The sequence below is a fragment of the Dermacentor variabilis genome, chromosome 3 (genome assembly GCF_050947875.1).
Source record: "Dermacentor variabilis isolate Ectoservices chromosome 3, ASM5094787v1, whole genome shotgun sequence".
NCBI lineage: Eukaryota > Metazoa > Arthropoda > Arachnida > Ixodida > Ixodidae > Dermacentor > Dermacentor variabilis.
The window spans coordinates 158379380-158402205 of NC_134570.1; the positions used below are offsets into that span (position 1 = coordinate 158379380).

The following is a 22826-nucleotide window of genomic DNA, read 5'->3' on the forward strand; positions in this document are numbered from 1 at the left end:
TCGTCTTTCTGGTATTAGCATAGTGTTGACTAGAGTAGCACTTGAGAATGCAATGATCAGTCTCAAACTCCATCAAGTTATGAACATCTAGGAGTTAACTAAATTTCAGCAGCCTTTGTTTTACTAAGATAAAGATGCTCCAAGTTGTTGAATGTTCCAAGACTTATCCACTGTAATTATCTTTCAACAGTATGAAGTCTCGCACACAGTTCATAGTGTTTGTTTTGAAGGCCTTGAAGAAATTCCTATTAAGCAATTAAAATAAGTGTGGTGGGGAAGAGAGATGTAATGCTGGGGTTTTGTTGCTCCAAATCAATGGTACTGCAAAACCAGCTAAAAAAAGTTTAAATGTGAAGTGTCCCCATTCCCTTACAGATTCAGGAGATGATGAGGTTTCGTGAGCGGCTGAACAACTCTCTTCACTTTGCACTTCTGACTGTTGACAAGATGATCTTAGAGCTGTTGCTTGAAGCTAAGAGGTAAGCAGATGCTGCAGTGTGTGTTGTTCTGTTGATCATTGGTGGCAGCTGATTAAATAACTCAAGGAAAGCAAAAGTGGCCAGAATTTATGAATTAGGGCTTGTTCTATGTATGTTGCATCAAGTTTTATGAAAAATCAACTGTGCTCATGGAAAGGTTTTGAAGGTATTGAAATATAGGTTTGCACAAGATTTCAAAAATACTGCCAGCATAGCCATTGCATAAGCATATAGTCCTCAGTGCTTATGCAATGGCCCTGGAGTGGTCATCCCAACCTCCTTTCTTCTCTTCTGCTGTGCTGAATCTCCACGAAAGGTGCTAAAGGTAAATGTTTGTTAAACAAGTGTGCATCCCCTTTGCTACCCCTGTCCATATTTGTGCACTCTTTTCTAAAGCCAAGTACTCCTGAGAAAAAGTTATGCGGATCCCACGCTCTGTGGAACTCGATGTAAGCGAAGCTTTCTGTACTATTTGCTTTGATTGACAATAACTAGCGGTGACGGTTATGCTAATGGCAAACCTTCAATTTCTTCAATGTTTAGTCCAATACAAGAGTGGTGAGCTGATGTTAAGTGCTACCTTGCATGCACTACTACTGTTTGTCTGCGTTGTACACAGAACACACAGGGGGACGTGTTTGCTTGAGGCGTTATGCGCTATACTTCATAACCTCTGAGAGGGTTGAGCATATTCATTGGCTCGCGTGGCGCATTGCATCATGGCAGAAGTATTAAACTTTAATTGAATTATGGGACTGTACATACCAAAACCACAATCGGATTGTGAGGCAAGCTGTTGTGACGGACCCCAAATTAATTGCGGTGTTCTTTGTGTCCCTAAATCTAAGTGCATGAGCGTTTTTTATTTTGCCCCCGTCAAAATGCATATGCCGTGGTTGGGATCACATTCATGACCTCGAGCAATGACATGCGACCACTTCCGGATAGTTTACTAGACCGTGCTGTGTGCTTTAATTAATGCGGCTTTGCTTCTGCACACCCTGCATAAGTTATTTGCTTGACATATTTGCATAGCATTTATTTTTCAGAAATAGCAGAAACGTACCGTACCGAACCTTGAGCTTAAATTTAATGAGTTTGCCTGCATCTGCTGTCGTGTCTAGTAGAAGTGTTTCCTTGCCTTCTCACTTCACCTTTTTCTGTATCCCTCTCTCCCCCCCCTTGCATGCATGTAAACTGCGATCAAAGAGTGGCAAGGCTGTTAGTGCGTCGGTTCTACCCATTCTATCTAGCTTCCCTCTGGACGTGCACATTGGTAGAAAGATAAGTGCTGCAATTTCTGCGATGCTTTTGACGGGGTTATGGATAATTACAACTGTCAAAAGGCTAATGTGGCAATGCCCAGGGAGTTCCAGAGCCCATTGTGCACATTCGACATGATGCAAAGGTCCAAAGGGGTTTCTGGCATCGCCTTTCCTCTCTGCCGCACTCCTGTCATAACACACATGCTCTGACCCACCCCACGATGCGTTAGCTGTGGGCAAGTCGAAGGAAGAGGCAAAGAAAGCTTCGCTTTAAGAAGTTGCAAGGCAGTAAAATTGCATGTCTTTCTCAGCCTGAACCATGGCCTACTCAGCTTCTAAAGGAGAATGCCATATCACTACTGAGGCAGCTGTTAAAAAAATAATTTTAAATGGCTGCGAGCGTTCCTATAAATCTTCCTACTTGCTACCAGTGTCCACATTTGTGGACACTTTCTCTAAAGCCATGTGCGCCTCAGGGAAACGTTTCGAGACATACAAATTGCACTTGTTTATCATCATTCGTCATGGTGTACCCTGCCTCTAAAGAATAGCAGCATACAATGGCTGAGGGGGCCGTTAAAAAAAGAAAGGAAAATGGCTGCAACCAGCTCTTGGTGATGTTTTTATAACTTGGATCCACCTTTGTGGACAGGGCTTTTTGTCTTCAAAATGCTGTTTATGTCACCAATTCTTTTTCTTTGAGCTCCTGAAACAGTGAAAAATTAATTTTAAGGAAGTGTTACTCATTTGGTTGCCTACATATTTTTCGGGAGTGAAGAGTGCATATACAGTAGACTTCCGTTAATTTGACTCCAGGTAATTTGACTCCAGTCAATTCAATTCTGACCAAAGCTCCTGGCCAGTGCTCGTACATTTGTATAGGCCCAAAGCCATCATTTCAATCTCAAAATGGCCTTCACCGGTAATTCGAACTTGACTAGTGAGCTTCGCTGCGATACAGATGTGTTATGCGGCGAAGCATAAGCAATTTATTCAGGTTAATCATACCAAGAATGGAAAAGAGGCACTGTTGCAGGACATAGTATGTGTTTCTTAATTATACAAGCGCACACCCGCCGTTTCCAGTCACAGCATGGAACACTTAGATGCCTAATAAGCTTACTGGCAGCCCTTCAAGGCTGTTTCTGGCTTTGCTGTGGTGTTTTGAGCCCTCGTTTAGTCTGCATGTCTCGTGTATGGTACCATTAACGGGGCCTAGTATGCATTCTTCGGTTATCTGTGCACGCGCTGTGCGCAGAGAAGCGGAGACAAACCTATTGCGTTTTGGGAAAGCTAACGAAGTGGAAGGTGGTAAAATGAAAAAAAAAATAAAGAGCTAACAAAGTCAACAAGATGTTTAGGGCCAACAAAAGAGTGGGGTCTATCTAAAATTCTGACAGCCTGCCAGTAAACTTAGGCGTCTCAGTGCTCGTATTGTGATCAGAAAGTGCACGTGTCTGTAACGGTGGCTCCTTTTCTCGCTTAGTATGCTTCACTGCAAAACAGTGCTGCGGTGTGGGGCTAACATTAAAAGCAATACAGTAAGAGCTCGTTAATTTGAATACCACGGCGATGCTACGAAAATTTGAATTATAAAGAATTCAAACCAATGAAAGTCAGAGAAAAATTGCTCGGTTAAGGCGGGGACCCAGCGAGCCGGCAACGGCGAGTGGAGACCCGCGCCAAGTAACGGCAACCTCGTAGATGACGCGCCCAACTGTAGGCAAAAATAAAGTTTGCTCCAATCTAATCCAATGGGTTAAGGCGCGTATATAGTCTGACGTAGCATGAGCGCACATGCTACATGACATTGGCGAGAATAACAGCATCTATAGTTCGAAGCACTGGCGTGGCCAACGTAACCGCACGCAACCAACGTGATCCGACGTGCCTAACGTCGACATGGCTCTTGCTCCATCCGCGCATTCATCGTGCCGACCCAAATTGCATGGCACGGAGAAAAGAGGTGCCCACACTGCTTCGCTGACGATCGCAAACAGCCATTCAAAGTGGCGCACATGTTGGGGATCGTTTTGCGCATGCTCCGAAGAGAGCAGCTGACGGAACGCGTGACGAAGTCCTCCATGGAAACGTATTTCGGCTGGAGTAGTACAAGCGGCATACCGTGATTTAAGGGCATTAAGCGTGACTGGCAGCAAGTGACACGCGCCAGAAACGTTGGACTTAAATACGCCTTTGCACCGCCTACGTTCACCACAGGAACGAGAGCTGCACTGTAATATGCACTCCTGAAACGCACCACAACCTGCTGCGATGTTGGTCTCCATTGTACTTTGTAGCTGCACCAGACCCACGCTGCAGAGTTCCATTACACATATAGGTGGCGGCTAATGGCTGCAAATCTCATAGGCTATGCTTTTCGGTACTGCGAGCACTCATAAACGTCACGGCCACCATGTTTCAGACATTACCTGGTGCCGCTTCTCGAAAGAACACCTCGTAGAGAAAAAAGCACAGCCTCCAAGATGTAACATAAAGATGTAAAAAAGGAAAACGGAAAAAAAAGAACACGCAGGGCCGTGTCCATGTTCTTACCTTGAAGGTCTTGAGAGAGGGAGAGAACCGACCTGCAACAGAGGTGTTGGCCATGCCTGGCCAGGTGCAAATGCGGCTCTCTCTAGTCAGGCCTAAACAAAGGGCTGCAAGTAGAAAGAGCAAAGCTGTGCGACGTGCACGGTGATGCTAGTGTCGCCAACATGCTCCCACACACTAGCATTCTCCCCATCCACGATGGCGCGGAGTTCGAATTATCGGCGACGGTGTGGATTTCAGTGTGAATTAGCGGGATGTGTTACATGTTGCTTTCAATACATTGTTGGGCGGACAGCGGCGGCTACTTCAAATTATCCAAAATTTCTAATTAATGAGTTGTGAATTAACGAGCCTTTACTTTACTGCTAATGTGGACCGATGGTGAGTTTTGGCGCTATTTCTGTCTCTTGTTTAATTCAAGCCGCCGGATAACTTGACCAGTTTCGTTGGTCCTGTCAGGATCAAATTAACGAAAGCCAACTACATCCCCCCAAAAAAGGAGGGTGCTCTGGGTAAACCTTTAAAAGATGTAAAAACATGTGCTATCTCTCCTCTCACACCCCCTGTTGTGTCCACAGGGTATTTATGAATTTTAATGTTCACAGGTTGGCAGGTATGTATAGAGACCTCCGTAAGTACAAAGGCATATCCTCTGGGGGCATACAGTAGAGGTTGTGGAAGTAAGCTATGTTCATTAGCAAAGGGCTGCATGTCTGTAGCATTCGTCCTTGCAAACGTTTGACCAGAAATGTTGATGTGCTTACCTCGGGAACTGTACTTTCATGACTTGTGCTATCAATAAGGGACCAGTGGAGTTCTCTTTAGTGAGCATCGGTGCAGACAGAACTTGCAGGACATGGGTGAGAAGTTGCACAAAAAGCCTAGATGTTCTGGCTGCTTTTGAAATGCACAATCAGAGCCAACTTGCCAAGATTCATGTTGTTCTCTTTGTTAAGGTTTTTCTTTCTTCTTTGCATGCATTGAACAATGCAGCCAGGAGACCCTGAAGCAGGTGCTGATGAGCATGGAAATCGACCCTGTCAATGGTATGTTTCTTGTGCACATGCATGTGGTCTTTTGTTTTTCAAGACATTCAGCACAACATAACTTCCCCATTTCTTCAGCTTCATGAAGAGAAAAACACTGGATTCTGCTGAACAGACATTCTCTATTGATGAAAAAAAGTTTGCCAGACCTTCATGTGCGAACTGAGTTATCAATGCTGGCATACTAATTGTGCGTTCCCTTTAATAAAAGTTGACCATGCTATGCGTAAATTAGGAAATTTGCAGACGGAAGTTGGAATCTGCTAGAGCAAGACGGGAGTAATTAGAAATTGCTGGGAGAGGCCTTCGTCCTGGTAGCGGATATAAAGATAAGCTGATGATAATTATGGTGGTGGTACTATACATCTTGATTCTTAGGTACCTGAGTTATTGATAGCTTGATAATTAGCAACATTTTTGTTACATAAAGTAAGTAGACTCATGAGAATGCGCTGTATATTTCATGCGCACATGTACCTGGTATTGTGTTTCTGTTGGCCCATTGCCTTGCATGATGCAGTTGCTATGTGTTTAGCCCCACTTGAACTTGCATCCAAGTAGAAAGAAAAAGTTCATGCATATACCATCGGTTTTGCTTTCACTTCACTGTTTGTCTTCATGCACTGTGTAAACTTACATGAGCTAAACCAGGTTCTACAATCTTCCTTGCAGACAAGATGGAGTGGAGTGCCCTGACGGACAATCGGGACGTCAGGATTTTCCGGGAATGGGGTGCCACTCGGAGGTCAGTTGCTCTGGTGTGTGCTGTTGAATAGCACACCGTAAAGCAGCCAGCGTATTTGCCTCAAAATATTTTTTTTTACCTGCTTTGTTTGTATACTGTCGAACTGTTGTAAACCCAGAATGCACACAAATACAGTAGAACCTCGTTCATACGTTTCCGAAAAAAGAAAAAGAAAGGACATGAGAAAGAATGTATGTAACATGCAGGAACATTACAGAATAGTGACTCATCAAATGGGAACATAATATATAGGAGTCAATGGGCTTTAGGTCAGGACTGCGAAGACATGACGTAGCAGCTGGGAAAACACAACAGTAATCAATGGATCTATGGGCCGCCACTGTATCAAAAAGACAATGAACTAATGCTTAGTACATCAACATTCTTTTAGTTACTGATGAAATTCGCAGCTGCTATTTCGGTTTTGCACACAGTCGGCACAGAAGCTGCATTTCTTGTAATTTCGTGACTGATAAGCATTTGCAGCTATGAGGTCCTCGCGACTCTCTTTGCAGTGCAACCGTGGCATGAGGCTTACGTCTTCATTTGAGTAGATGTGCTTTTCACTGCCACATGCACACACCAATAATTTTTCGCCAGTGAGCTTGTTGGAAACATATCATTTATCGCAATGTAAGTAGCAGGGTTGATGGCAGCACGCTGGCTGCAGTAAAATCGGTTGTTATGCTCGACGGCTTTTGCCTTGTTTGTGACATTGTATGCACTGTGCACTCAATCAAAACTAAACTATTGCTCGCCGCAACCACTGTAGGGAAATCTGTCATCAGTATTAACACGAATCATGAATGGCAACTATGCAGTTCAAAGGCATGTATCCAATGCCTAGTAGTATACGCAAGAACATGAAGGCTCGGAGCATTATGTTATTCCCACACGGTCCTTGCTGATTACTATCATGATGCCTACTTCACCGCTTTCAGTTAAACACTAGCACCACTTTTGCTCTTTTGTGTAACACATTTATGGTGCTCGGCACACTGCAAGGATCATTCGAATTGATCTGTGTGCAGCCAAATACCATCTGAATTTCAGTTACCATCAATTTTTCACAAGACTTACTGTTTAATGAAGGTGTTTTCTTGTTGAATGCAACTCTGTTTTAACGAGGCTTGACTACAGTCAGCGTCTGATTTCTCGAACTCCATAAAGGCTGCGAAAATGTCAGAAAAAAATTAATGCATGCCTTTTAGTGTCCTTAAGGGCTCAAATTGCCATAGGCACGTCCGAAATACCTGTGAAGGCCTGCCAGTACACCTATTAGGTGTATCAGTGCTCATAATGTGACGGTGGGTGCATCATGGGGAGTGCTCGCGTTTATAATTAAAGAATACGTAGGGCTGCGATTTTGTAGCGATGCCTTTCAGCACTTTTCATGTTTGTGAGTGGCTGCATTCGATGGTCCACTGGGTGTGGAACATCTCTTAACCACTCGCAAGCGCAAAATGTGCTAAAGGCATTAGCATCGGGAAAAGGCATTGCTACAAATTGTGGCCAATGTCTCATAATAGTGGCCCTTTTCTATTCTTGGAATGGTTCACCGCAATACGTTGCATATTCTTGGCTGCTTAACATCGCTGTATTGTGGCGAAGCTGACTTGGGAGCCAGTATTATGCAACATTTAGATAGCTGCTGTGCTTCTCGCGCTTCGGCGCCATTGGCGAGGCTCAGGAAGGCCATTGCCGACCACGGCGAATCCTTTTGAATTAATAACACGGCATGAATCTTAGTAGTGGAATCTTCTTAGTGAACGTCAAAGCAGCTAGGCATTGCTGCTGCCACCGGATTGGGTCTGCAAGAGCGCTGGTTTCAGCTGTGTGAGATGGTCCGAATGGCAGAGGGGGTGGCATTGGTTAATTGCATCTCAGACCTGAGGTCACGGCAAGAAGTCTGGAAAATTGGGACGGTGTCAGCGTCCGAAATTTCAGGCGTCTTCATATTGCCTCTATGAGGTACATGGCTGCAATGCGAAGGCATCCAAATTATCGGGCATGGCGGAAAGATCGGTCGTTGACTGTGTAATAAAAAAATATTTTCGCATAAATTTCAATGCGTGCCAGCAAGCAACCTTGAGTGGTATGATGCTAGATAAAGTGTTTATCTGAACCCCTGGCTTTCTACTTTCTTTTTTGTTTGGCGCTGTGTCATGCCAACCACCACTAAGCTCCAAACCTCCTTGTGTTGCCACAGAAAACTGCTGGACGAGTACCTGGAGAGGACACGACAGGAAGAGGCAAGTACACTCTGCTTTCTTTTCTGTCACCCCCGCACAGCGCAAGTGGTTCTTGGCTGTAGCGGTGGGCCAAATTCACCTGGTTCGGCACACCAGCACAGCATTACTCACTGCTTTTTCGTGGTACTCTGGTTCAAGGCAACCTAAAGGGGAATGCAGAGCAGAATGTCTGCAGAGGATTTCTGCAGTGAAATTAAAAGGACATTAAAGGTATATATTAAATGGCCCCTCACCAAGCCACATAGCGAATTTCTGCTAGGCGCCGGAAGTTGTTACGCGCCCTCTAGGGAGCGTTCTGCCGCAAGAATTTTTCAAATTGGTTCATTAATAGCCGAGATCGAAATATTTCAGTGCTGTGAACCCATGATTTCAGGAGACGAGGGTCACTGCATAGTGAGACACTCTCTCCACTCGCCCCATCTAGCCTCCGCAAGCAAACTTCCTTCCCTGTGTTCTCCCATACCGGACCTCGAGGATCGCTTGACACATGCAGCCTTCTTTATTTATTTTTTCTCACTTTTCTTTCTTTTTTTTTCTTTTTCTTTTTTTTTTCCGCTGCACATTTTTGCACACGTTTTTTCGCTCTGTGCATGAGGACACCTGACTAGAGATATAAGTCAGTGCTACACGAATATCGAGGCAGGCACAAGCGGTTCATAGACCGTGGTCGTGCACTGGAACACAGTATAATATGACATACTTTTGTTGTCTGCACGTGTGACTGCACGACTTGGGAACAAGCAGACGAAATGGAAATACATATCTCTCGCTGCGGTGCGAAGTAAAACAAGGACACGCAGACATTCGGTTTGTGTGTTTTATTATTTGTCTAAACTTTAATTTGTCTTGAACCAACAGATTACACAAATAACGGATGTTGCCTCGAATCATTCCCCACCTTCGGCAAGTTGTTTTTTCATCCACTTTCATTGCCATTAATTTATCATTTCTTTAATTTAATTATTAAGTACACATAATTTCCCCTATGTTTTCCTTTGTGTTTTGTTTGTTGGCTTCTTGTGATGTCTATTCCAGAAGCATACTTTACCAATCCCAGCTTAACTTAAGTCTTCTTTAGTGCCAATCGGTCAATTGGTGTCCTCTGATGTTGGGTGTGACAGGTGGTGTGGCTGCGCATTCGGAATCTGCTGCTCCGCTTGCTGGCCGCCTGCCACCAGCTGTGCTCCCAGCAGTTGCTGTCCCAGCCACAGCAGCAGACCCCGTTGGCACCAGCAGGCGGCGACTACGTGGGAAACGACAGCGAGCGGCCCCTGGCCAATGGGGAGAGGGCACCCAGTGCCGGTGGGACAGGTGGCCCGCTGGCCATGGCCACCTCTCTCCTGGACTCGTTGCACGAGGTGGCACTGGAGGCAGATGCCCTACCGCCACACCCCCAGGCAAGTTCCCTTAGCGGTCTGCTCGTCATTGTGAAAGGCTGCTAGTAGCTTGGTGGCGGCAGAGTGGGCACAGTGAAGAAGGACAAATGGCTAATTTGGTACAAACTCTTCCAAGTGTACAGCATGAAAAAACACGCATAGAAAAGACAGACAGCAGACTGTCACTTGAACAGCTTTGGCTATGCCTCGTGTATCAGCTGATGTCAAGAACATGCATATTGTTTTGCCTGTGTACAGTCAAATCTTGATGCAATAAACCTTGCTTTAGGGAAATCCTCAATCCACTCTGTTTCACCTTCTCACTAACTCTTTGCTGTACAGGGAAAGCAAACTATCAGAAATAACAATGACCTTGCATGTCGTTCAAAAAGTACGGATTGCCTACTATCCACAGTTAATGCTTTTGCAATCCTTACATTCAACTTGGATTACTTGGACTGTATATGGGGAGAACAGCAGGAGGCAACAGACAAACATCTCCTCTAGTTTCCACTTCTAACTGGTTGACATAACCCAGTGCTTTTCATCTGTTAGAGAGTTGGTCAGACATAGTGTAGCGTTACTTGTATGTGGTTGTGTGTATATGTGCTAACAGTATAAATTCAAATGTGAAGTTGCAAAGAGTATAAAAAATGAACTGAAAGGTAGTGCCACATGTGCAATGCGTAGTATATCTACCTTTTAATCTTATAGGAGCGTGTTAGTGGTGTTAACACCAGCAGCCTGTGCAAGATAGTGACCAGCACCAAACATGCATGTTACTGGTTCCTCCAGTCACACTGCTGCAAAAGCTTTAAATGCGAGAGCATTTCTTTGGCTACCCAGCCTCACTTAGGTCTGTCTGTCTAGCCTTGAAATGACAACTGCGTCAAAAGAATTTATGAAAATTTAGCCCCTACAAGGAAATGAGCCCAGGCCTGCAGTATGGCAAGCGAATGCCTATCCTTCAGCACACCATCAACAGTTGAAAAGAGGTACAGAATTACAACAGAAGAGCGAAAGAGCACCACTGTCATTGTGCTGTCATGACATTGTTTCGTATGCGCAGTTTGTGCATGGAGGATTAAAAGGTCTCAAGACATACGGTGTCTTTGGCTGCAAAAGCGATGCAGCCAAACGGATGCACCGACACGTTCCGCTCACTCGGCTGCAATGGAAGTTGAATAACGTATGTGTGCCATGCCAGTGACTCTCGCATAACTTGGACAATCACCGCAGGCGTGTTCTGCCAAAATTTTAATTCTACGCATTGCACATGCTGCCCAAGTCGACTCCTCTCTTTTGCTCTTGAAAAGCTGGGACACTGTCATTTGGTGTTTCCTCTTGAATTCAAACCTGTCTTGGGGCCACCTAAATTGTAGACACGCTTCCAATCCTCTCTCGAGTTGTCCCAGGTGTGATAGCTTAGCTGTGGTGTTGTGCTGCTGAGCATGAAGCCACAGGTTGGGCTCCCAGCTGTGGCGGCTGCATTATGATGGTGATGAAATACAGAAATGCTAATGTAGCAAGTTCTGGGCACACATTAAAGAGAAACCCCAGGGGACTGAAATTAATGTGGAGCCCTCCGCTATGGCCATTTCATTTAATCCCTCTGCTATTTTGGCCATTACAATCAATCAATCTTACTAGTTGTTGCCAAGGCACATGGTACTAAATACAATCAAGAGAACAGATTCTACATAAGGAACTGTGTTTGTACCTGTGGCGCAGCCCTACCCAGTGCTCTGCCCTCAGCCTGGCCGCTTAGGTGCATTTGTGTCTGGTGGCTGCCTGCGGGCCCTGCTGGCTGCTTTCCAGTGGATCGTCGATCTCTACAAGGTCAATGAAGGTATGCAGGCCAAATCTATTGTACAGTACAGGTCACTGGGACTGTAAGTGGGGACGGAGAGTTCTAGATAATCTCGCAGAGGGGGGCATTCTGTAAGTCTCCACTAAGTGGATTGTCCATTTCATCGCGTGCCGAACGGGTAGAGCTTGAGAGACAGCAATGACAATTGGTGCCTGCCCTACCGGCTTCGAATTTTATCCAATCAGTGCACACTGAAGTGGACAGTTGACTTAGTGGACACTGACAGAATGTGCCCCCAGGTCGAACAGCAGTGGCAAACTCCTGTGTTTTTGCCCCTTCAGGTGCGGTGCGTGCAATAGACCCTTTTCATAATTTGCAAGTGCACTTCTCTACACTGCATTTGCTCAGCCAACAGCAGCACTGGTCATCGTTCAAATGAAAACAAAATGCTAGATGCACATATTCCGGGATTGCTTCTTGTGCATGGTTTCATCACTTGAGCCACAACGGCATTTTTCATGTCATAATAAAAGCAAATTGTACTTGTACACGCTGTTTGCAAAAATGACTAGGCCAGTATTTTTAGTTGGGCAAACTTCATTACAGGAAAACTAGCTTTACAATTATGAAAAGGGTCTGTGGGGTGTCTACCAACCGGGAAAACCGGGAATTCTCAGAGATCTTGAATAGTCCGGAAATACTGTGGGAAAATTGAGGGTGTTTCTGCTTCTATCAGGAAAAATGAGTAGTAATTTTGTTGAAAGGGAATGAAAGTCGTGGTAATGCTGGATGAGTAACAGAGAGGAATCGTAATGAAACCTTTCTGACATCGTGTCGTCCGCTGGAGCAGTTGCCAGTGTACCATCAACAACAGACTTTCTAGAAGCCTGATAATAGCAGACACGCTAACGATCGTGTCTGCTAAGTACTACATCGCTACATCCCGCGGAAAGAGCTGAAATTTCAAACCAACTGCCGTCTGCCCTGCTCGCGGGTGCCATGCTCCCCAGTCGGAGAGCGGACGTAATCGCACAAGCATGCCTACGTACACCCGTGAGCAAAAGTATACGGACCCAGGGTCTCTGAACAAAATTTCTTTGCAGTTAGTATGCATAAACTGAAAGTGACGAGTAGACTAGAAAGTTCCCAATTCTAAGTTTGGACTGCAGTTTCAAGTTGGATTCACAGGCCAAGGAGAAAATCTGCTTTACCGCTCAATCCGTGGTCCATATACTTTTGCTCACGGGTGTACATTGCACTGCTGTGTCATCGTTTGTAGCGACACATGACTTCGAGAATTATTCAAGGCAAGAGAGGCAAGAGGTAGCAAGAGAGAAGTACTTCCATTTCATCTGCATGTTCCCATGTCGTGCAGTCACGCACGCACTGGCTTATATCCTTGCGGTTATAAGCCAGTAGTCAAACCTAGGAATGAAAATGACATACCTTGGCAGTAGACACGTGTGTAGACAAGTGTACTCTCAAATAAAAGTGTTTCACTCACTTCAAAGCTGCTTTATTTGAAGAAATCAGCAATTTTGTTCTGGCACGTGCAGCATGCACGGCCAATTAGGAATGTGTCTACATCTTCCACTTTGCGTAATACCTCATCAGGTAAGTCATTGTACGGAGCGATGAAAGGGCAGACTTTGTTCATGTGCACTAAAACATCTATGTTCGACACGATTTCATCTTCTGTGTTCGGTGACCCACAGTCGTCTTCCTTCAGGTTGTCATCGTCACTGGAGACATCGCAGATGCAGTTAACAATCTCTTCGGTTGTCAGGTACGCTGCCTTTAGTGCTGTGGTGTCGCTCTCCACGTAGCCATTGAAGGAAGAGACGGCAGGCAGCAGTTCCGCAACCTCGGACTACAGGTCTCCAGGGTTGTTGTTGGTCACCTCCAGTTCATCTTCAAGCTGCACAGGCGCTTTGACAAGCCCTGCTTTTCGCCAGTACTTGCTAATGGTGGACGCCTTCGAGTTCCACCAAGCACCCGTGGGAATTTCCGTTGCTTGACGAATATTGATTGCAGTCGGCTGCTTTAGATGGAGGTTTATAGTCCGTCACTGCACAAGGTGCTTACGAAATCCTGCTTTCACACTCTTTATAATGCCCTGTTCTAGGGGTTGCAGCAAGGATGTGTTGTTTGGCAGCAGAAACTCCAAGCGAATGTGCGTCAAGTGAACATTCACAATGTGAGCAGAGCAGTTGTCGACGACCAGTCGACAGATGACCAGAATTCTTCGGTCATCCTTTCTCATTTGTTCGTCGAGCATGATGAGCCACTCGGAAAAGAGTTCTCTGGTCATCCAGGCCCACTTGTTGGTGCGGTAGTCGTACGGTAACGACACGATGTTTTTCATGCAGTGAGGCTTTGTGTATTTGCCATTGATGAGCAGTTTAATTTTCTTTGTGTCTGTTGCTTTGCAGCAGAGCAGGGCTGTCACGCAAAGATGCGACTTCTTCCCTCCTTTGCACCGCTGCCCTTTGAAGTGCATCGTCCGGTCTGGCAGAAGCTGATCAGAACATGCGGTCTCATCTGTATTGAAAATATCTTCTTTATAGTATGATTCAGCCACCTCTAGAGAACTATCATTGCGCCAGGAATCCGCGCTTTCCTTCTCTGTCAGCAGCCTTTTCCTCGCCCGAGACTACCTGCCAAGTTATTCCATTCCTTTGGCAGAAATGAAAGAGCCAACCTGCACTAGCGTCAAACCCAGTTATTTCAAGTGCATCGGCGAATTCGCGGGCTTTTTCTTGGAGTATTGGGCCAGACATGGGAACGTTTTGCAGTCTGCCATCTTTGAACCACGTGAGAATAGCTTGGTCCACATTTTGAAAGTTTCCCAGTCGCAGCCGTCTCCTCGTAGGAACAAGTTGCGATTCCCGGTGAAGCTTGACAATCTTGTCTTGGTCTATCAAAATGGTCTCGACGATCGATGGGGCAATGCCACGCTGTCTGCACACGTTGATTTTTTTCCCCGTATTGATTTCCTGCAAAATGCCCAATTTGTCCTGCAGCAAAAACTGCTTTCGCTTCTTCTTGGCGCTGTCGCTAGCTGCATGCTTCGTTGGATCTCGCGCGTGCTTCGCCGCAGCTTTGTCGTGAAGTTTGTGTTGAAGTTCGGTGAAGCAATTGGCACTCGACCTGGTGATGATGATAGCTACTGCACTCGCGATTTCTGTTTCACACAAAAGTTGCAGCGCTGTTACTTTTAGCTGAATTCATAATACTGATGTTCCTCGGTTATAAAGGGGAAAATAAATTATGTGCGTTATTCTGAAATATGTGCTGTATTGAAATTCATAGTTCTGAAATATTTTTAGACTAATAATATAGGCAATCTTGTGGGAATTTTTAAATATTCTTAAATTTGAGAAATTCGTTAATGTGGGGTTCGTAGTAATGAGATTTAACTATACCGCTAGTCAGGTGTTCTTATGCACTGCACGCACGCAAAATCATGTGCTGTGTGAAACGAGACAAACGCAACAGCTCTTGTACGACGCCGTCAGTGGAAGTTCGCCACACCACAAAAAAAAGCGAGGATAAAAAGAAATGAAGGCGGGGGCCCGTGACGTATGCGTCACGCAATCCTTGAGGTCCAGTATGGGAAAACGCGGGGAAAGAATTTCATTTGCGGAGGCTAGACTGGGCAAGTGGAAAAAGTGTCTCTCTTGGCAGTGGCCCTCGCCTCCTGAAATTGTGGTTTCACGGCACTGAAATATTTCAATCTCAGCTATTAATGAACGAATTAAATAAATCATTTCAGCGGAACGCTCCCTAGAGGCCACGTAACAACTTCTAGCATATAACCAAAATTTGCTATGTGGCCTGGTGAGGAGCCCTTAAGCAGTAAAAGGCATGCATTTATTTTTTGAACTACCAGATTTTTCTGACATTTTCACGGCCCCAGGGAGTCCGAAAAAACGGGTGTTGACTGTACAACTGACTGAGCGGATGCTTCAAGTGGTCCATGGTGTGAACGTACAGAGGAAGGAGGACGCGAACAGGAACGGCCTACGCATTGAGGAATGAACGGGAAAGGAAGTGTGTCGCGGCTTCTTTGAAGGAGCTTGAGCTCAAAAAACAATGTGTTCGCTAACGCCTAGATGCCCCGCCCTTCTGCTTTCTTTTTGAATAATATAACCGCTAGTCTTACTATTCAAATTGTATTAAGTTTTTTTTTTAAATTTTTTAACATGCTTACTAGAGAGTGGCAGCATCAGGCGACATGATGTCAACCTGTCTTGACCTAAAACGAAGTTCTGTGTCACTCAGGGAATTTTGCAATGGCACTCGGGGAAAACCTGAAAAACTCGTGGTACTTGGAAATGTCAACTTGGTAGACACCCTGGTGTGCAAAGGTTTCAATACACAAATCCCGAGAGAATCTTTAGGCACAGCCTGTGAAATTTTTGCCCGAGTACTTAAATTCGACAGCTCTGTTTGCATTGTTTAATTATGTGCGTAATAGGTGTTTGGAGTTGTTCTTGTCGTTTTTTACTTTTGTTTGCATCGGTGATTTGCCTTCTGGGGTTTTGTCCCGCCATCAATTCTATGTGATCTCCAAACTGGGCCTTAGGGTGGTAAAATTTATTAAAGTCAGTAAATGTTGAAGTGGTACATGCATTGATGTGGGGCTTGCAACTTTGTGGGCAGTGGATGGCCGAGTGGCACATGGAGGTCTCCTTGCGCATGTGTGCATTTTTCTTCTCTCTCTCAATGTCCTAGCACAGGGTTAGAAAAATGCCTTCTCACAGGCATGTGTTCTCAAAGTATGTAATTCTACCTGCTATTCTCAAAAATTATCAGGGCAACATTGGGGGGCTTATCAAAGTGCAAGCATGCCACCCGCAACATTTCTCGCTTTTATGCAGTCAATGTTGGGGGTGAGGGTTTGTAGTCGTCCTTCAAAACGTTGACAATTCTCAAATGTAAAGCTGTGATTTCCGAGGTCTTGAAAGCCGTCGAGTTTCATGGAGTGCTTAAACTTAAAAATCCTTTAATTTTACCTTTGGCTTAGTTTAGCAGATTTTATCTGTGCTTTTCACCACGAGGTGTATGCAAACCAAGGGTTCTGCCAATCTGATTCGATTAGCACTTTTGTGGTAGGCTGGTACTGGTTAAAGTGAAAAACTGGGCACTTTTCATTTCATGTGCAATAAATAGAACGGTTTTCTCACCATTTAAGACACTGTTTTGGTTTCAAGCTGTCGGACATTATGGTGTTTTAATCCTCGAAAATACTTCAGTCGGGGCCTTGAAAGCTCTAGAAAACCCTAGCATTTCTCTTTCTTTTTTTTCGCATTTTCTCTTGCATTTTTTCAAATGTTCTTTAGCTCTTTCTTTCCTGGCTTTCGCAGAGCTGAGTATGGAGGCGCCGGCCAGTGCCGAAATCAAAGTTGGGGATAACCTGGTCCCTCTAGTCAAAAGTGAGTGCCGCCTTTTCTTCTAGACTTCTTTTACTTGTTGCTGTTGTGTTATATAGTGCTTGGAAAGTATGTGTAACAACTTGCGGCAAGTATGTCATGGCTAGTTTGTAGTCTTTTGCTTTAGCTTCGCTCACTTGTACGTGTCACTTTGGCACTTCGTCTTTTGTGATGTTCGCAGGATCCTTGGAGCCCCGGGTTTAGGGCTCCAAGGATCCGGCTTTCAAGTCCTGGTTGGGCTGATGCTGTGAGGTATTTGTACGCTTTCCTTTCTTATTTGATGACTGGCGATGAAAACTTGTGAAATTTTATAGAGACCGGCGGCATGCCACAAATTGCCAAAAAATATTTATAACTGTGCAGGCGGTGATATTTGGCACAAGCTTGTATGAAACCTGGTTAACACTGCCATGGGCATTTTGTGCTTGATATTTGTGTTTTGAGTTTATATTCACAAAAGCTGTAATTACAAAAATTCGTGTATGCAGACGAGGCCCTCAAGTAGTGATACTGACAAGACCCTCTATTAGAAATTGGAACAAAACTGTATACTTGCTGTAGGTTAACAACGCAGCAGCACATCAGAAGAATGAACTGAAAGCTAGAACACGAGAAAAGGTGCTAAGAAAGTCATCAAGCAATGCTTTACTGCTAGACTGTACAATATAACTATAAAGAACAATGGAAGTGGCATAGAGTGTACAATTTTTTAGAAGTGGAAAAACAAACAAGCAAGAACAAAGAGACAAACAAGCAATAAAGGTAGTGGCATAATCACAAATTGTGATAAACAAAAGACAATGTGGTGATAACAGTGCTAGGCAAGAACAGTACGTAATCAAAATCAGAAACATTTAATGGGGCAAATTATCTGAGGCTAGTCTACAGTCCTTTAATGAAGATTTAAAGGAGTATTTTAATGATTGGAAAATGTAGAGAGGTCGGCCGGATATTGGAGCATCTGGCCTGCTACTCTACATAAGGGAAGGGGAAGAGGGGAAGAAAAAGGGTCACAATGGGGGACGATAATGGCAGGAACGAAGTGAAGGACACATTACACAACTGGTATCACAGGCGTGAGTCCAGGCCCGTGTCACCTAGGAAACGTGAAAATGCACGCATTGTCTCTGTCATCTGCCAACTCTGTGGCCATGCGCCTAGCAAGAGGTCCTCCGACAGTGGTCCATTTTGTAAATGTCTCAATGTATCTGCCATTGTCAGTCTTTCGCGCGCATACTCAGGGCATACCACGAGCACATGTTCTATAGTCTCTACAGTACCACACACTGAACAGTCCGGGGAGTCTGTCCGTCCAATAATGTGCAAATATTTGCGCGTGAAGGCGACGCCTAATCGCAGTCTGTGTATCAGGCATGCATGAGGGCGTGGAAAATGAAGATTTAAATGCCTTAATGTAGTCAAGGTCTTTAATAGAACCAGCAAATTATTTCGAAGTGTAATGGTAGTGAATGGTAATGTTTTATACCATAGTTAGTACGAACTAATGGTCATAAGAAATTATAGCTATAGGCAAAGCAAGTGGGGTCGCTATTCTGTAATCAGTTACTTTGCATGTAGAACAGTCGGAAGGGCAATTTAGTGCAAATGAAACATTTTTGCTAAATTGTAATGTAACAGCATTCTGACAGATAAAAATTTTGTACTGATCAAGAAGGCTGAGAGCATTAGATCTGCTGCATGGATCCATACTAGGATATTTAATTTTGGGTCTTTTATGGCTTACCAAGCCTCCTTTCGTGGTAAGAATTGCCTTTATGGTGTTGTCATAGTGTAAATTACTAATGCAGCTCAACTTAATTATTTTCCTCTGTGTGGTTTCCCTATAACATGATCGTTACAGGGTTGGTCACCGGGGGTGAGATGACGCAAGTATATCGCTTTCCGAGTGGCCACTTTGCCTCTTAATTTGCACTTCCTCCTCACTGCACTGACGTGCGCTGAGGAAGCGCGCTGTCAGCAAGTTGAGAGATTGCAAGCAAGTTTTGGAAAGCAAGACGCTCGCTCAATCTGGCCCCAGTTGATTGTTGTTTCTATTCCTGGTGTTTGCTGCTGTGAAGATGCAAAATTTCTTGTTGCTTTCAATTGCAATTTCAATTGTCTTAGTTGCGAAGATGTGTGACTCACTAATAGGTTCTGACGCACCTTAGAGATATAATGTGTAAGGCTCGCGGCCATTTGGGTCTTGATACATGGGAATCGAGTTCTCAGAAAGTCCTGCCACAGCGAACTCGTTAAGGACACTTGGCAGCACATCTTTCACTTGCTGCATACTCTTTGCACATGTGCATGTAATGTCTGTTTCTCTCTCTACTGTCCCATGATTTGTGCCGTTTTGTGTCCTGAACTATCAGTGTGACACCTGACCATGCAAGCCATAGCAATTTTACAATAGAGGATTCAGTTTGTGGATGAAACAAACTGTAATGCACCAAAATTTGGATGCAGGCAGGCAGGCAGATTTATGAGAAAATGCAATGTGACGCCAAAGGGGAATCTTTTTCTAACATGAGTCCCTGCCACATAGCTCAACTTTCTGTCGTTCTAAGCTCTTTTTATACATTTAGTACCAGTCGAACAGTGCAGCAGCTTTTGACAATGGCAACAGGTTGTGCCCCAATTTTCGTTCTGCACAGGATAGTTGCTAAAGGCCAGTTCTTTCAGCTTTGTGCTCAGTGTAAAAAGAAAGGAAATATCATCTCGACCAGGACTAGAACATGGGTCTCCCACTTTCAAGATAAATGTTATACCATGGAGTTCCTCGTGCAGCTTGTAATGCACAGCACAGGTTGACGTGGCTAGCTACGCCAGTCCACGTTGCTGAAAATAGAATGCAAGGGCAGACTGATTTTAGGGAGAAATGCTGGTGTGATAAACCAGGCTGGTGCTCAGCTTGCAAGTGGTGTAATACATTGCCAACTGCCTAGGAACGGTGTCACCCAGTGAAAAATGCGTGCTTTGCTTGTGTGATGTTGTTTGACTGCAAATAAGAACACAGCAGCAATTCAAAACGACAAACATTTGCAGCAAGAATGAAAGGAATATAATTAATTACTGGTTAATTGAGCATGGACTACTTTTTGTCTGGCCTTTTATTCTTCAGGTGTGATTTCCAAGGTGAAGGATCTCAAGGTCGACAGCCTACAGTCCACAACGGTCTTCCTCGAAGCACTCACCAACGCAACAGAGGTAAGAGGGGCCTTATGTTGCACCGTCGTCATTCCTCAACCATGGTAAAAGATGTGGTAGGTAGTGCACCATCAATTTAAAACTGCATTTGCATGTTTTTCGGTGTGACATCTCTGTCACATAATTGAATGGATGACTCAATTGTAGCTAAACAGCACTGTGCTTTTAGTGTAGCTTCGGCCTGTTAGCAGCCCATACTGGACACAGGGCCTGACGGAACAGTTGCTTCTTCTTTCATTCTGCTTTCTTCTTTGCATAACATGCTACAAAAAGTAACAAAAAGCTATTGAAGGAAAACTTCAGTGCTGCTGTTGATTGTGGTACATGTTCCATTAGATGTTTCTGCCAGTAGCTTGATCTTTTGGCTTGTTGCTGTGACTCTGTCGCCCTGATTGCTTTGTTGCTATGGTAACTTTAAGCATAGCTCAAAATCAGGCAAGGAAACAGCTGTTAATACATAGTAATACTGAGGTTCTGCTTCACTGGCTCATTTATTTATTTATTTATTTATCTATCTATCTATCTATTTTTTTATTTCAGACATTACCCGCAACATCTTTGTTGGCATCATTGTGGGGTGCACAATTCATAAAATGAATCCGCAGTCTTTTGGCCAACCAAATATGGTGGTAACAAATTCCATTTGGAAATTGTTTTGGGGAAAAGTGAATTTTTAAAAAGATTGTTCCTGGAGGTGTATGGTCGAACATTAAATTTGTGATCCAGACTGGAGGAGGGATAATGCGCTGGTTGTAGACAATCTGAAGCATTTATTCCTGTTGTGTTGTTATAACTTGAATAAAACAATTTAAGTCTTAAATTACATCTTCGCTTTTTTACAGATTGCCTCTTATACTCTAGTTACACAGGCAGCTTAACTGCAGTTAAACTTAACCGTGGTTAATTCGCTCAACCGTGGTTAAAGCAAAGCTTAGTCCACCAGAGTTACACGGGTTATCCCAATCACGGTTAATGGTCTGATGACGTGTCACGTGATCTCTTGCGTACAGGCTTCATTTTGAACAATTTTTCTTCGACATTTGATTACAGTGTATAAAGATGTTATTTTTCAGCAGAACAATTGTCAAATTTGAAAGTTTTAACTTGTACGACTGCGTTTTGCACTTGTAGGTTATTTATTTTCGGTACTCCTGCTCTCACTTGTGAGCATGCCTGGTGGGCATACAACATAAGATTTAAGGTTGAAATAACGAATAAATTTTACGGTTGAAATAACGAATGTTTGGGCCCATAGAAATAAATGCACCAGTGCCTGCTGGGACCTCCGATCGGGAATGAACTGAAAAATGGAATTAAGCTGGGATGAATCAACGGAAGTGTACTGTATAAGTTTCATGTGCGTGCTGCAGGCACTACTTTTTCTGTTTACTTTTGCGCTTTGTATCAGCACGGTTCTGAAGAAGCGACGGTCACCATTTCAGAGTAGTTTATTGTTTGGGCGAAGAAAAGGGCAGAAGGTGAAGTTCTGAGAACTTTTGAATTGACCACGTTGGCAGTACTGTCATGGTGTTAATGTGTGTCGGATTGTTTGTTTCTCGGTACGCACCTGTGCTGGCATATCCATCCATGACTGACAAGCAGTTGTTGTTCCCTGCCCAGGTGATTGGTTGGTGCAGCCTGGTGGCAGCCACTGGCAGCTCGCTAGCGCGGCCTTCACGTCAGACAGTTGCCAAGAAGGGCAAGAAGAAGACGAAAGAAGCCAGCTTCACTGAGGAGGTAAACGGAAGGTCGCTATGCTCCATAAGGCACTGCTGAACCGGGGGTGTAAGTGGACACCCACAAGGAAAAATGAGCATTAGTTTGAACCTTGTCTTGAGGCCTCGATTTCATTTTCCGAGCGTTTTATCTTGATCTCTTATACTCAAGGCTGATGCATTAAGGGCTTATATATTTTCATTCGGAATTTGTATTTACCCAAAAATCGGTCAAGCACGTTCATTAGTCGACTCCGATATATTGAACCTGCCAAGAAGTAAGAAATTATAATTGGAATGTATGTCGGTCCATATCTTTTCAGAAAAAAAGGATTTCTTTGAACATGACACGCCTTTATTTACAGTAATCTTGGCTGCTAAATATGGCTAGTCACTGTGACAAACTGCATCCTCTTCAGAACTGCGAGAGAAGTTGGCCTCGCCTAATGCTTCACAGGCATCCTCAGGGCCGCCAAGTGCGTTGAATATGCAGCATTTCTTAAAGCCAGTCTGGATGGTCTGTAGACTAACTTTATGACAGGCAGGACCAAGGACACATTTGCTCACTACTTCTGCTAGCTTTCTTCACGAGTATAGGTCAATAGCTTATTTTTCATAATATTTTCGAAGAAAATAGAGTTGATCCATATTTGAAGAAGTATGGTAATTGCATGTGTGCTGTCTTCAAGACAAGACTCTTCTTAACTCTTTCTGTACCTCACCCATTGAGCATCATTAGCCCGCTAACGATGGTTTGAAACGCCGGTTTTAAGACTTTCCTTTCCGCCAACGGAGACACTGCGCTATCGGACATGAAGGAGGAGAATTATTTTTTTGTTTTCTAAGCAGTTTGCTTTTTCCCTCCAGGAGGTGATATCGAACGCACTCCAAAGTAGCAAGCAAAAATGGCCGCCCGCTATCGATGGTTTGAAACACTGCTTTC

At 44.3% G+C, this 22826-nt stretch overlaps 1 protein-coding gene across 1 annotated transcript in view; it reads left to right on the plus strand.

Moving 5' to 3' along the window:
* LOC142576457 (N-alpha-acetyltransferase 25, NatB auxiliary subunit-like) overlaps positions 1 to 22826 on the plus strand; it is an 83703-nt gene that overhangs the window by 55657 nt on the left and 5220 nt on the right. Inside the window, exons 17-25 of the mRNA XM_075686595.1 lie at positions 376 to 479; positions 5291 to 5343; positions 6016 to 6088; positions 8298 to 8340; positions 9462 to 9737; positions 11448 to 11565; positions 16896 to 16964; positions 20083 to 20168; positions 21789 to 21905. Of these exons, the coding sequence (XP_075542710.1) occupies positions 376 to 479; positions 5291 to 5343; positions 6016 to 6088; positions 8298 to 8340; positions 9462 to 9737; positions 11448 to 11565; positions 16896 to 16964; positions 20083 to 20168; positions 21789 to 21905 (939 nt within the window). The remainder of the gene's footprint in view (positions 1 to 375; positions 480 to 5290; positions 5344 to 6015; positions 6089 to 8297; positions 8341 to 9461; positions 9738 to 11447; positions 11566 to 16895; positions 16965 to 20082; positions 20169 to 21788; positions 21906 to 22826) is intronic.